The 15,491-nt window shown below is 42.0% G+C and overlaps 1 protein-coding gene across 10 annotated transcripts in view; it reads left to right on the forward strand.

Annotated features, from left to right (window-relative positions):
- The window catches only part of ZNF41 (zinc finger protein 41), a 44,771-nt gene that overhangs the window by 15,159 nt on the left and 14,121 nt on the right, over window positions 1-15,491 (forward strand). For 8 of the 10 annotated variants that reach the window (XM_027532989.1, XM_027532984.1, XM_027532985.1 and 5 more), the window contains 3 exons: window positions 1,559-1,793; window positions 14,294-14,414; window positions 14,680-14,775. In XM_027532989.1, the coding sequence (XP_027388790.1) occupies window positions 1,722-1,793; window positions 14,294-14,414; window positions 14,680-14,775 (289 nt within the window). In that variant the 5' untranslated portion in view covers window positions 1,559-1,721. Of the gene's footprint in view, window positions 1-1,495; window positions 1,794-14,293; window positions 14,415-14,679; window positions 14,776-15,491 lie in introns of those variants that run through there. The other 2 variants (XM_027532987.1, XM_027532991.1) reach the window with 2 other exon arrangements.

Here is a 15,491-nt window from a genome sequence, read left to right on the forward strand (position 1 = left end):
GACTCAATGGACATAAGTTTGAGTAAACTCCGGGAGTTGGTGATGGACAGGGAGGCCTGGCATGCTGCAGTCCATGAGGTCACAAAGAGTCGGACATGACTGAGCGACTGAACTGAACTGAAGATTAGATAATTTGGGGCCTATAGATTGCATTCATGTTGAATCAGTGAGTGATAATCTTGGGAAATCCTTGAAGAAACATAATTAGATATATGTGGGTAAGTAATTGGGACCTCTGTAGAAATTCTTGAGGTTTTATAAGAGTTGGAGATCTGAAGTCATTGATCAGTCCATGAGAGTTACTGATTGGGACACTGAGGTGGTAAAAGATTCATTGCAAGCCTTGGATTTCAGGTCTTTGGGGGTCAGTTTTAGCAACCCTATAGGAGTCATTGATTGGGACCTATGAACATTGGTAATTGCAGGACCTTTGATTTAGTATGTGATGGTCTATTTTGAGGGGTTTATGAGTGTCACTGACTCTATATATGGGCTGTGAGTTATGGAGTCCTACAGGAAGTCAGGTTGGACCCATTGAACAGATTAATAGTTGATTTTCTATTGAGGTTGTGTTGCCTGTGTTGGTGATTATTTGAAGAGCCTAAGCAAACCAGTTGATGGCACCATCTGGGACACAGTTTTTGTCAAGCATTGTAGGTTACCAATTTAGGAGCCTGTGCAGACTTGTTGACTTTCAGGGCCAGATGGGAATTGGGGGAGAGGGTACAAAGAGTTTATGTTTCCATCTTTGGCAAAAGAGAGTGGGCTCTATAAATTTCCCAGAATGTACACTGAATTATACAAAATATTGGTTTATGCATATGTGATATGGTCACCCTTCAACCAGAGCACTTTAAAGGCAGCAAGAAACAGAAATAATGTTTACTGTGATTCTTCCACATATAGAATACCATATGGCCCAGTAGTTAAAGAAAATGTACTTTGGAGTTAGGCAGACCTGGGTTTGAATCCCTGTCCTTCCCCTAATCTAAGTAATCTTGGCGTAATTTTTTTTTTATATATAGCTGCACCATGTGGCTTGTGGGATCTTAGTTCCCTGACCAGGGGCAAATTTCTTAATAGTTACAAACAGCTCTATCTGATGGTAAAGAGAATAATAGGAAAAAAGTAAAACGTAGTTCATATGATGAGTTTGAAAATTAAATTAAGTACTAACAAAACATTCCTTGCACCTTATAATAACAGCAATATTTAATATCAATGGGATGTTTTCCCAGTGCCAAATAAGAGTGAGTGCTTTTGAAGTATCATGTCATTTAACTCTAATAGCCCTGTGAGATGGGTGTTTTCATCCTCAGTTTTAAAGTGAAAAAACTCAGACTAAAGTGACTTCCCTAGATTCTAGCTAGAATGCAAAAGAGCTGGAATTAAAACTCTCATTCATTTTACATGAGTTTTGTCCGCATTCTATGTAGGTGTTGGTTACTGAACTTTCCCACACTATCCAGTGTTAACTATTCTTTGGTGCCCCCAGGAAACGTTTGTGGGTTGAATGCTGAATGCTGAATGATTGACCACATGGACACTGCCTTTCCAGATTTTTTGAAGTCTCTGCGGAGCCCTTGGGCCAGACCCCATAGAGAAGGCTGCAGGATCTTCCTTCCAGCCCCAGAAGCTCACACTGAGTCCACGGACCAGCCTGGCCTCAGGGTCTCAAGAAGAGCAGCGTTGTGAGCAAGAGAGCCCAAGGGTTGAGGAAGATGCCAGCCATCCAGAGCTATCCCCAGTGGTCCCCAGACCTGGCTGCAGAGGGACAAGGCAGCATGTGTGAGGTGAGGAGGGAGAGGGCTTCAGGGGCAGGAGTTCATCCAGTGAGGAGATGGCTCTGACCTGTTGCTAGGGACTTAGGGCGGGGACAGGAGGGGCAAATTCCAGACTTGCTGCCACTGAAATGAATCACCATCCCCCTGCTGAGGGTGAGCACCACATGGCTGGTGTCCCACATCCAGATCACTTCCTATTTCAGTGGAAAATATGATGCAGCCGATGGAGGAAAGGTGGGATGGAAGGTCAGCCGCACTGCCTGGGGGAAGGGGAAGCAGCTCCCTGTAGAGTGTCTGTGGGTAAGATCCAGCTAGAAGTGACCACTGGCCCCAGCCATGGAGACACTGTCCCTGATGCCCAGCATATTCCCTCCACTACCCACTGGCTCTGTGCACGCACTCAGCTGATCCTTGGGGATTTGCTGATTCCACCTCTATCCTGATCTAGGGAGAAAAGTCCCCTTTTTTGGAGCTTAGAGGATGGCAGGGTAGTAGGGTGAGCACAGTCTCTAGGGCCCTTCTAGTTCTTCCTACTCCTCTCAAAGATTAATAAAGTGGCCTGGGAAGGTACATGACTTGCCCAGGCCCCTGGGGTTTTGAGTGACAGCAGTGGACTGGAGCCAGGTCTCCTGACTGTGTCCTCCACCCTCCCCACACTCCAGCCAAGACCAGGTTTCCCACTAAAAGTTCCTGGAAATTGTGTAAACAGAAGAAGACAAGGGAGCCAGACCCTGCCCCACAGCTCCCTCCTTCCAACTGTCCTGAGTCTACTGTCAACTCTGGGGACAGGCTGGTTGTCACAGGGGCTCAGGATCATGTGGTCATTAGAATAACATTAAGCTTTTAAAACTTATTTTGATATTTATTATTTAATAATTTCATTATTTAGAATATGCAGGTAAGCAAATAGAAGAAAATAAAACATTACTTATAATTTCAGCATTAGTCAAAGTTAACCATTGTTACCATTTAGCTTATTTCCTTACAGTTTTTTCCCTTTGTACATGCATGTATGTGAGTATGTGGATATACACATGTGGGGCTGAGAGTGTACATACATACCACACACATATACATGATACAGCTCAAGTTTAAAAATGAAATTGTAGTATTTGGTTGTTTCCTTTTTAACTTGGCTGCTGCTGCTGCTGCTAAGTCACTTCGGTCGTGTCCGACTCTGTGCGACCCCATAGACGGCAGCCCACCAGGCTCCCCCATCCCTGGGATTCTCCAGGCAAGAACACTGGAGTGGGTTGCCATTTCCTTCTCCAATGCATGAAAGTGAAAATGAAGTCACTCAGTCGTGTCCAACTCTTAGTGACCCCATGAACTGCAGCCCACCAGGCTCCTCCATCCATGGGATTTTCCAGGCAAGAGTACTGGAGTGAGTTGCCATTGCCTTGCACTTCAGTATAATTTTCTAGACAGTAAATATTTTTCTTCACATGATACATAACATAGTAGCTTTTTTTCCTTTGGATAAACTATCATTTAACCAGTCCACTGTATGTGAACTTAGGGCATTCGAGGTTTTCTATTGTGATGAAAACTGCTATGGTGAAATTCTTACATTTAAATCTTTTTGCCTAAGTCACTGAAGTTATATTTTGAGTAAAAGGTATAGGGACATTGAATGATAGACAAACTGCTGCCTAACAGTAGGGCACTTCCACTCTGGAAAACTGTCCTTGTCTGGTTTCTGCTCCATCAGATCAGTCACAGACCCACAAGTTGGGGTCACAGCAATGTGGTCCTCCCCACTCCTTCTGCACATGGCCCCTTGCCCAGCCAATGTGTGGGAATTTCTGGATGAATGATTCTGGTCTCTGCAAGGCACAAGACTCATGTCTTCCTTCCCAATCATAGACTTGTTTTTTAATTTAATTTATATTTTTAACACCAAAAGCATTTTTGCATTGGGATATAACCAATTAACAATGTTGTGGTAGTTTCAGGTGAGCAGTGAAGGGACTCAGCCATACATATACATATATCCATTCTCTCCCAAACCACCCTCCCATCCAGGCTGCCACATAACGTTGAGCAGAGTTCCCTGTGATACATAGTAGGTTTTTGTTGCCAACCATAGATTTATGCCCCCTTTTCAAGAAGAAATGGAAATGACAAAGACCCTGGTGAATGTTATTTATTCACGTATTTATTTGTTAAGTTCTTAGTTTTTTCATTAGATGTCAAGAAGCAGGAAATGGGCAGATACCACGGAACCAATAAAAATGTCCCTGGAGGTAAGGAACAGACAGTTGGGCTAAGAAATAGTGACTGAAGCTGAAAAACAGGAAGAGGGGTCAGTAAAAGAAAGAGAGATAGGGAATAGCCACAGGGAACATCTAGAGGGACCATGGTGCACATACTCCAGACAGAAGGTAGCCAAGGGGCACAGGAGACAGGTGGGAGTGCAGTGGAACAAACAGAGGCAATGGAAAAAACAAGAGCCAGAGGCCAGAGAGCAGCAAAGAGACCGAGAAATAGTAGTCTAAGCTGGAGAAGTGGTAATAATGGGGAGCACACAAGAGCCAGAAGGTATGAGAACAATCGGAAAGATTTCAAAATAGGAGGAGAAACCAGGAGATAGAGGAATCAGATAGCAGCCAGAGGGAACAGAGACCAGCCAGAGGGATGAGGAAACAAAAGACTCAGCTAGATGGAAAAAACAAAAAGGTTTGGTGTGTTGGGTAAGAGCCTGCCAGATAAGCCACTTCAAAGATACCAGGGGTCAGACGGAAAATCTGAGAGGGTGGGGAAAGGCACAGGTACCGGGGGTCAGGAAATGGGGAGAAATGGGAAAGACGAGCCTGGGAGTAGGCAGCAGCTGGACGAAGCTGGTACCAGCTGCTGAAGCTATAGAACAGGTTGGAGGAGCAGGGAAGTGACAGACCCACGGGACAGTTGGAGAGACAGAAAGGGGCCTCCAAAGCTGAGGAGTAGCTAAGGGCACCAGGGGCACCAAGGAATAGTCGCTGAGGCTGGGGAACAGCAAAGCTGTGCTGGGTGTGCTCTAGAAGTTCTGGGGCCTAACCGGAGGACTAGGGAACAGAACAGTGGGCATCAAAAGTGTATCTGGTATTGGATAGTAGCCCAACTTACTAGCGAACAACTAGAGGAACTAGAGAAGAGCTGGAAGGCATAGTATCCATTCCCAAAGCCAGAGGCCCCATGTAGTGGGCACTGGGGTTAATAGAGAGTTGCCGGAGCCAGAAGACATCCAGAGTTCCAGAGGGATAGGGCAACAGTGGCTTCCTGGGATGTGGGGCTTCAGTGCTAAAACAGGGAAAGTCCTGGGCATACTGGGACAGTTGTTCACCTTGCCTAAGAAACAGTCAAAGGAACCGAAGGTCAGACATAATGCAAGTGATGGAGAAGATGAAAGTACAGTGTCACAGAGCACACAGAAGTAGTATACACTGATGATCAAGAGCCTAGACTAGGAGCCAGGTAGACCAGTGCTCCACATAGTGTGGTCCATGGACCAGACACAGGAGCATCAGATGAGAGCATATTAGAAATGCATTCCAGGACAGCCTAAGGGACAGGAAAGAATTGAGTCTAGAGAGAAGTCAGAAAACTCAAAGGGCAGTCAGTCTGTATCAACTAGAAGAAATGAGAAAGCCTCATCAGGACTAGGGAGTAGTCAGATGGACTGGGCACAACCATAATGGTGCCACAGACTAAGGATCAGCTAGAGGGACAGCTGCCAAAGGGAACACAGGACAGTCAGGGGCACCAGGGATCAGTCGGAGGGAAGAAGAAATAGGAGGCATGGAACAACGAAACAAGGGACCATCAGAGGAAGCAATAAACAGAGGCATCAGGAAAGAGACCAGAGGACACTCAGAAATAACAAGAAACATTTAGAGGGAACAGTAAACAGGGACCAAGGAAGAGTCAGAATGGGGACCATGCAGAGGAAACAAGAACCAGTAGAAGGAGTAGGAGAAGTCAGGGGACAGGAGTGGGCAGGGTAAGCAGGGAAAGACGGAGGGGGGAGTACACAGAGAACAATCTGATGAGAAGGGAAACAGCCAGAGGGAGCAGGAAAGACCAGGGCACCCCCAGCTAAGTAGGAACATGCAGAGAGGTTGGGTATCTAGCTCTGAGTAAGGGCAGAGTGAACTACATTGCACACTTTCAGGCAGCCTAGTAAGTGGCCTGAGAACACGTCTGCTAGGCTGGGATAGGGTTTAGAAGGGCAGGATCATCTCACAGGAGGTGACAGAGAAGTGTGCTGGGGCAGGAGTGAGAGCAGCCCTGAAGCTGGAGGACTGAGCCCCAGCAGGCTGACTGCAGGGTGGGACAGAGCAGATGGCCAGGGACAAAATGGGCAGTGAGTGACAGATCCTGGCAGCATAGCGTGCCGCAGGGCTGAGAGTGCAGAGAGTTCTGGGACACAGATGACCCTGAAGGGAGACACTGCTGTGTGGTTCACTGGCGAGCCATCAGGGGCTTAGCAGGGATCCTCACATAGGATGAGGAAGTCCCTGTAGGGGTTCTGATGGTGGCAGAGACACAGGCCATCCTCCATGGTGGAAATGGGCCAGAAAACCATACCTTTTCATATGTGGCTGGTGAGGCTAGAATCTGGATGGGTCTGTATTAGCAACTTTGTATCCTAATTGCTAGCTCCAAAACCCCCTGTCCATCACCTCACATAACCCCTTCCAACCAGGGTAGAGTCCAAAAAAGTGTCTTATTTTGGTGGGAAAAGGGATGGAAGTGGGGCATCTGTGCCTGGCAAGATCTTTGTACACTTTCCCTGTGTGAATCCAAGGGAGGGAGAGACAGGTGAAGATGGTCTTTTTGTCTGCCAGCTTGGGCTGTCAGAGTTGTTAAAATGTTTCACAATGTTTGAAAAAGAATACATATATGTATATATAATACATACATATATATGAATATATATATATATGTTTGCTGTATACCTGAAACTAACACAACATTGTAAATTAACTATCATTCAATGAAAAAGTTTTTTAAAAAAATGTTTAACAATGCCAAATGGTAGAATATTTAAAATTTTCCACACTAGTTGGCAAGTAGCCACCCCTCCCCCACATCTGAGGCTCCTCCCCTGTGTCACCTACACACCTCCCAGTCTGTCCTGGCTCAGGTCACAGGCAAGAGAACAAGGATCAGGAGGGTGGGCAGGCAGAATGAGAGCTTCCCTCCAGCCTGACCCTGGGACTTCCCCTGGGTAAGTGCCCTTGGGCAGTGAGGGAGAGCAGGTCAGGTGTGTGGCTAGAGGCTGCGGTGGAGTTCCTCCTCTTGGCAACCTTTGAGGCTGTGCTCAGGAGAACTGGTGGGTGGAGAAGTGCTGGGCATGGTCCAGTGCTTGTGGATCTGCCTCTGGAGCTGCTGGTGGTGGAGCAGGTACTGTGAGTTCTGTGCCTGCTCTGTGTCCCTGCACACTTACTAATAAGGGCCCCCAAAGAACAAAGGGTCTTTCAATGAATAAAGGCTCCTCATTTCCTCATAGCTGAATCACTAGATCTTGTCTTGATACTTAGTGCATTTTCTGTCCTGTTTAGGAACTCCTTGCCTTAAACGAATGTTCACCTATGTTTTCTCCTGAGTTTTAAAGCATTGATCATTTTGAAACTCTTGATTCTTTTGCCTTTCACCCCAAATCACTAACTGTTAACATTTTGCCACATTTGCTTTCTCTTCTCAATTAATGTATTTATGTGTATGATGTTGTTCAATCACTAAGTTGTGTCTGACTCTTTGCGACCCCATGAACACAAAGGCTCCTCTGTCCACTATCTTCAGTAGTTTGCTCAGATTCATGTCCGTTGAGTCAGTGATGCTATCTAACCATCTCATCCTCTGTAACCCCCTTCTACTTTTGCCTTCAGTCTTTCCCAGCATCAGAGTCTTTTCCAATGAGTCGGCTCTTCACATCAGGTGTCCAAAATATTGGAGCTTCAGCTTAGGCATCAGTCCTTCTAATGAATATTCAGGGTTGATTTCCTTTAGGATTGATTTCTCTCCTTGTAGTCCAAGGGATCTCAAGAATCTTCTCCAGCACCACAGTTTGAAAGCATCAATTCTCTACTAACATACCATTTGTAAATAGTTTCCCCAATTGTCACAATACGTCCTTTTTGGCATTTCTGCCCGATTTAGGATCCAGTCCAGGCACATGTATTGTGTTAGTTCTCATGTCCCTTTAGCCTTTCTGAAAGAGTTCTAGCCCTTCCTTGACTTTCATGACACTCATCATTTGGAAGAATGTCCCTCAATTTGGGTTTGTTTCTTGCTTCCTCATAATTAGATTCAGGGTATTCATTTTTGTCAGGAATATCACAGAAATGATGCTGTGTTCTCAGTGTGTCATATCAGCAAGCATTCAATATTAATTTGTCCTTTATTGATAATGTTAACTTTGATCACCTGGCTAAGATGTTGCCGGTCAGGTACTATATAAAGTTACTATCTTTCTCTTTGTAATGAATAACTATTGGGTTGGCCAAAAAGTTCGTTTGAGTTTTTCTGTAACATTTTGTGGAAAACCCTGAATGAACTTTTTGGCCAACCCAGTATTTTGTGGGAAAATACTTTGGGACTATGTGAATATCCTGCTTCTCATGCTTTTGTCCATTGATTATAGCATCAAGCAACGATTCTTGCCTGTAGCAATTAATAACTGTGTTGTTTTCCTAATGGTGTTTTTCTGATTCCATCATTTCTTCTATATTGATTAGTTGGCAGTCTCATATAAGGAAGAACATTCCTTGCTCTGAGTGCTGAAAGGATGATTATATGCGAGGCACAATGAGTACACCTTGATTTACCATTTGTCACTAATAGGAACTAGAACTTCTTGGAGAAATGACTTACTCCAGGGTTAGAACAGAGAAAAGTACAAAATGATTATAGAAGAACTCATTATGCTGGGAAGTAATGAAGCACTCAAAAGATGGGAACATGTCAGAATGACAAAGGAGCCACTTTTAAGGATCTCCCTCTGGTCAAATCTGGGACAATTTGAGTAGCAAAAGAAATCATAATAGTAATAGATTATTATCTACTGAATAAAGTAGAAAGTGACCAGTCCCTATAATAGGTAGGTAGGTACACAGGTAGGCAGATAAACAGGAAAGAAGTGAACGCTCCTTTTGCTTTTTTGTTTGTTTGTTTTTGTTTTTGGCTGTGCTGCACAACTTGCAGGATCTCAGTCTGACCCGGGACTGAACCCGGGCCACAGCAGTGAAAGCCTGGAATCCTAACCATTAGACCACCAGGGAACCCCTGTGAAGGCTCCTTTTTAATAACATCTTGATCTTTTTTGCTGTGCTCCTACTCCAGTCTTTCTGAGGGTAATTTAGTAGTTTGTTAAAACTTTCTATTTGGAAATAATTATAAGTTTACAGGAAGTTGTGAAGATGGTACAGAGAGGTCTCATGTAACCCTTTACCCAGTTTCCCCCAGTGGTTACATCCTGTATCACTAGAGTACAATTATCACAAGCGAGAAACTGACATTTCTGCAGTGTGCTTGTTATTCTCTGACATTTTCCACATGTGTAGATTCCTGTGTAATAATCTGGATACAGAATTATTCCATCACTGTATAGGTCTCTACTGGTGTTGACATTTTATCAGTTAGAGTGAAGTGTAGAAAACTTAGTTCCCCTTTAAGTCCCTTTACCCTCACCTGTTACTAATATCTTAAATATTTCCTCTATACATGGAGATCCACATCATAAAAATGTTATACTTTTTGCTTTGACCTTCAAATGTAATTTAGAAAACCCAACAGGAAAAGGAAAGTCTATTGTATTTATTCATATTTTTTCTTTTTCCATTCTTCTTCTTTCCTGATGTTGCAGGACTTCTTTTATCATCTCCTTCCTATTTAAAAAGCTTCCTTTAAGGGTACATCTGCTGCCAACAGATTTTCTTAGTTTTCCTTCATCTGAGAATATCTTGATTTCCCCCTTTGTGTCTTCTTTCTTAGTAACAGCTTTATTGAGATATAATTCACCTACCATACAATTTACTCATTTAAAGTGTCCAATTCAGTGTTTTTTGCATGTTTATGGATATGTGCAACCATCACTAAAATCAATTTTAGAACATTTTCATCACCTCAGATAGAAACCTCATACCCTTTAGCCACCACTCTCCTCCACCTCACCTCCCTGCCTCCTCCAACACTAAGCAATCACTAATATGCTTTCTGTCTCTATAGACTTCACTATTCTGGACATTTCACATTAATTGAATCATATAACATGCGATCTTTGTGTCTGACATCTTTCACTCAGCATAATGTTTTCAAGAAACTCCCTCTGGCCAAGTCTGGGACAATAGCAAAATAAATCATGATAATAATAGGTTACAACCCACTGAATAAAGTAGAAAGTCACCAGTCCATATGATAGCTCATTAGGTATATATGTAAGTAGGCAAATAGGGAAGAAGTGTAGCATGGACATGTAACATGTATCAGTATTCATTCCTTTTCATTCCTGAATAGTATTCCATTGTTCAAGTGTACCGCATTATGTTTATTCCTTTATCAGCCAATGTACATTTGGATTGTTTCCACCCTTTGGCTGTTATAAGTAATACTGCCTGTAAACATTTTTATGTGGACATATATTTTCATTTATCTCAAGTATACATACACCTAGGAGCAGAATTTCTGTTTAATCATTTGAGGAACTGCCAGACTGTTCTCTAAAGCAGCCACACTAGTTTACATTCCCAGTGTGTGAAGTTTTCAATTTCTCCACATCTTCACCAGCACTTGTTATTATCTGAGTTTTTGGATCTAGCCATCCTAGTGAGTATGAGGTGGTATCTCATTGTAGTTTTGACTTGCATTTCCTTGATAATTAATGATGCTAAGCATCTTTTCATGTATTTATTTGCCATGATATTTCATTTCTTAAGGATAATTTTGCCAGGTATGAAACTCAGAGTGGACAGTTCTTTTCTTTCAGCACTTGAAAAATGTTGTGCCGCCTCTCTCTACCATGGTTTCAGATGCTGTCAATGTATTTTTCCCCTATAGGTAAGGTATCATTTCTCGCTTGCTGACTTCAAGATTCTTTCTATGTCTTTAAGTTTTCTGAAGTGAGACTATAATGTGTCTTGGTATAATTTCTTTGGCTTATCCTTTTGGGGTTTGCTCAGCATCTTGAAACTCTGTTTATATCTTTTACAAAATTTGAGAAATTTTCAGCTATAATTTTTTCAAATACTTTTCAGCCCCATACTTTCTCCTCTCCCCTGGGACTCTGATGACATGAATGCCAGATCTTTTATTATAGTCTCAGATTTCCCTGAGGCTCTGCTCATTTTTTCCCATCAATTTTCTTTTTGTTCTTCAGATTGGATCGTTTCTATTGCTTTATCTAGTTCTCTAATTCTTTCCTCTGTCCTCTCTATTCTGCTGTTGAGCTCATCCACTGAGTATTAAAATTTTAGTTATATTTTTCAGTTCTAAAATTTTCATTCTGTTCTTCTTTATATCCTTTTTTATTATGAGACTATTTTTGCATTTAAATACATTGAAGCGTTTTTATGGTGGCTACTTTACAATTGTGGATAACTCTAACATCTGTGTCATCTCAGTCTTTTCTCATTCCTGTTGAGATTTTCCTGCTTCTTCACATGATGCCTGATTTTCAGTTATGTCCTGGATATTTTGGGAACTCTGAGATTCTGGATACTATTTAAATCCTGTTTTTTAGCAAGCTCCCTCCAATACTGTTCTACCAAAAAAAAAAGGAGAATCTCCTTTTTACTGCCAGGTGGAGATGGAAGTTCAGGTCCCTACTTGGCCTCTTTTGACACCCCAGAGGGGACAAGCATCTTGCTGCTGCTGGGTGGATGTGGAATTTCATGCTCCGCACCAGACTATCTCTTTCACCATCCTGGTGGGGAGACAAAAAAGGCACCTCATTACTGGGTTGGGGATAGAAGTTCAGGACCGCCCCCCAAATTTACAGTGGCCTAAATTTACACTTGTCAGAGAGGGGCCTCATTATTCCCAGGCAGGGATGAAAACCAGGACTCCCTGTTTAGCCTTTACTGATGGGAATGGGGATTGGGCAGTAATTATCTAATTTTTTCTCCCTTGTTACATTGCCCCTTTCCTGGTACTTTGGCTAGAGAGAGCAGACTTTCTTGGGGCTATTTTTATCTGCACCATTTGGCATTCTGGATTGCCAAATTCTCCATCACCGAGTCCAAGATACATGGAACAAGAAGAAAACTCAGGGAAATCACCACTGTGTCACTCCTCAGGTTCCAAGGCCCTTAACCAAGGTCTCTCCAACTAACAGTCTTCTTTGTTTAATATGTAATGTCGAGAGATCATAGCTGCACTTAGTACCAGAAATAGGGAGAATTCTGTCTATTCCATTTTGGACCCATTGGTAGTTTTTAACTTAATTTTTAAATAAGTAATACATTCACATGGTTCTCTCCCCCAATCCTACAGATCTCCCTAACCAAAAAACCAGTCTTGATTAGTTGGTGGGCATGTGGTATATGCTTAGTGATTATGCAGATAAAAGCAACTAAGAAAATATCCTTGATATTTTCCCACAAAGAAAGTAGATACTATTATGTTACTGTTAACTTAAAACTTTTTATCATGAAATATTATATACATTTTGAATAATGCTGCTGTAAATACTCTTGGACATGCCTCTTGTTGCACATGAGCAAATATTCCAGTTGAGCATATTTCCATGGATGGAATCACTGTGTCCTTGTGTATGCATGCTTCAACATTACCAGGTGAAGCCAAAATGCTTTCCAGTGTGGTCATACCAACATACGCCTCCATCAGACATATGAGAGTTCTCATTGCACCATGTTTTCTTCAACACTTCATATTGCCAGTCTTTAAAAAACTTTTATTGAGGTGTAGTTGATTTGTAATAAATGTGTTTCAGGTGTACAACATAGTGATTCACAGTTTCTAAAGATTATACTCAATTTATAGTTATTATAAGATATTTACTATATTCCCTGTGCTGTGAAATATATCCTTGTTGCTTATTTATTTTATACATAGTAGTTTGTACCTCTTAATCCCCGCCCATTACTTTGCCCCTCCTCACTTCTCTCTCCCCACCAGTAACCACTAGTTTGTTCTCTATGTTTGTGAGTCTGTTTCTGTTTTTGTTATATTCACCAGTTTGTTTTATTTTTTAGATTCCACATATAAGTGATATCATACAGCATTTGGCTTTCTCTGTCTGACTTACTTCACTTAGCCTAATACCCTCCAAGTCCATCCATGTTGTTGCAAATGGCAGAATTCCACTCTTTTTTATGGCTGAGTAGTATTCCATTGTGTATATATATACTACATCTTCTTTATCCATTCCTCTGCAGATGGACACTTGGGTTGCCTCTATGCCTTGGATATTGTAAATAGTGCTGCTATGAACAAATTAGTGTGTTCATTTTCTTTGGATATATACCCAGGAGTGGAACTGCTGAATCATTTGGTAGTTCTGTTTTTAGTTCTTTCAGGAACTGTTTTCCACAGTGGCTGTACCAGTTAACCTTCTCAACAACTGTGTATAAGGGTACTTTTTCTCCACATCCTTGATATTGCCAGTCTTCTTCATTTAAGACATTGTAGAAGTTGTGTAATGGTAACTCATTACCTGAATGTCCATTCTCTGGTTACTAAGGAGATTGAACTCTTTTTGTGTTTATTAATGCCTTGCATTTCCTCGTTCATAAAATGCTTGTTTGAATCTTTTGCCCACTTTTCTACTAGGTGGCCTCTTTTTTTTTTAAATTGGTTTCTAAGAGTTCTTTACATTTCTCTAGATAGGAGCCCTTTGTCAGCAATATTTACTGGAAATATCTTCTATTTGTTGGATTTTCTTTTTTTTCTCTTATGGTCTTTTTTAAAACTAGAAATTTTAAACTTTATTGTAGACAGATATCAATCTTTTCTTTATGGTTAGTGTTTTTTGCATCCTGTTTGAGAATTATTTTCACAATCCAAGATCATAAAGATATTCATCTATACTATGTTTTTTTCCTGTTACCTATTAAAGGTTTTATTGTTTTGCTTTTCCCCTCAATACATTTCTTTGAAATGCCTTTTAGACCCCTTTGTATCTTCTTATGTTGGTTGTCCAAGTTTTTTTTTTTCAAGTTGTTTTTTATTTTAGTCAATTCTATATTGCCATTGGCTGGCACATAATCAACCAGTAAATGTATTATATATATAGTCCCTACATTAACTTGAAGACTTAAAGGGAGCCTATTTTAATCCTTATTTTTGAAAAAACAGGGACTAAATGAGTAAATGAATGAATGTAATACATAGCAAATGTCAAGATACTTTAGTGTGTTTTTCTCTCACAAAATAAAATGCAAAACTGCTGAGTGAAAAGCCTACATGATACATTATGGTAAAAATCATTAAAAACAACTAACTTCCTAGTCCTCTTCCCTCCATCGCCCAGTTCTCACCATGTCATCTTGAATGGGATTGTATTTTTACAGGTGTCATTCGAGGATGTCACCGTGGACTTCAGCCAGGAGGAGTGGCAGCACTTGGACCCTGTTCAGCAGCGCCTGTACTGGGATGTGACACTGGAGACCTACAGCCACCTGTGCGCAGTGGGTAAGCACAGCTGCCCTGTGCACTTCCTGGGGGCCTCAGAGAGGCTGCCTCCATTCTCTGCTGCTGAAAACTCTGGGGCATCTAAAGTGTGAAACGGTGTCATCTTTGATTTGTCTGAGATTCTTCAGTCCTTTTACACTTCTGTGATTATTACTCTATTCCCAGGGAATGGGATTACTTTCCTGAATTAACAAATAGAAATGTGGTTGAAAGGCCTAGAAACCCAGTTAATGGGACCCAATCCTGTATCATGTCCTGTTCACAGGTTACCAAGTTCCCAAACCAGAGGTCATCTTCAGACTGGAGCAAGGAGAGGGGTCATGGACATTGGACAAAGAAACTCCACATCACAGCTGCTCAGGTGAGTGAGTGTAACCTGAGAAAATGGGGGATGTGGAGTAGATCTGATTTTCTAGGAGAGGCTGATACCTTGGAAAGGCTCTGAAGATAACCTGTCTTGAAGGCTCTAAACTTTTGCAGTCACTTGGAAGAGTTGACAGAAGCCCCTTTAATACCCGAGGGCCAAGTATGACCCAAGTATGACCCTCGCCAATATCCACTGTCTTCTTTGCTTTTTGATAAAAGAGCTGTCTCTAACCTCTGTACCCTCTGTACCAGCACATATATAGCACCGTATCTTATTGAAGTGGGTTGCCATTTCCTTCTCTGGGGGATCTTCCCGACCCAGGGATTGAACCTGTGTCTCTTATGTCTCCTGCACTGCAGGTGGATTCTTTATCACTAGTGCTACCTGGGAAACTATTTTACCTGGAAACTTTTATTCTTCCTACTCCACTCCCACCCTCTTATCTTAGGTTCTTTCCTTGTACATTTAGGTATTTTAATTTTTCTTCCCTTTTATTCTAATTCCTCATATCCATCCCTTATGCCTCCTCCCACTGGTAACAGATCTAAGGTATTTGATCTTTGAATTTGTGTGGTATTCTCTTAAAGCCTAAAGTATGAGTTTACTTGTGGTTGTTGCTCAGCCACTAAGTCGTGTCTAACTCTTTGCGACCCCATAGACTGCAGCATGCCAGGCTCTCCTGTCCTTTACTATCTCCTGGAGTTTGCTCA

This window comes from Bos indicus x Bos taurus, chromosome X (genome assembly GCF_003369695.1).
Source record: "Bos indicus x Bos taurus breed Angus x Brahman F1 hybrid chromosome X, Bos_hybrid_MaternalHap_v2.0, whole genome shotgun sequence".
Classification (NCBI taxonomy): Eukaryota; Metazoa; Chordata; class Mammalia; order Artiodactyla; family Bovidae; genus Bos; species Bos indicus x Bos taurus.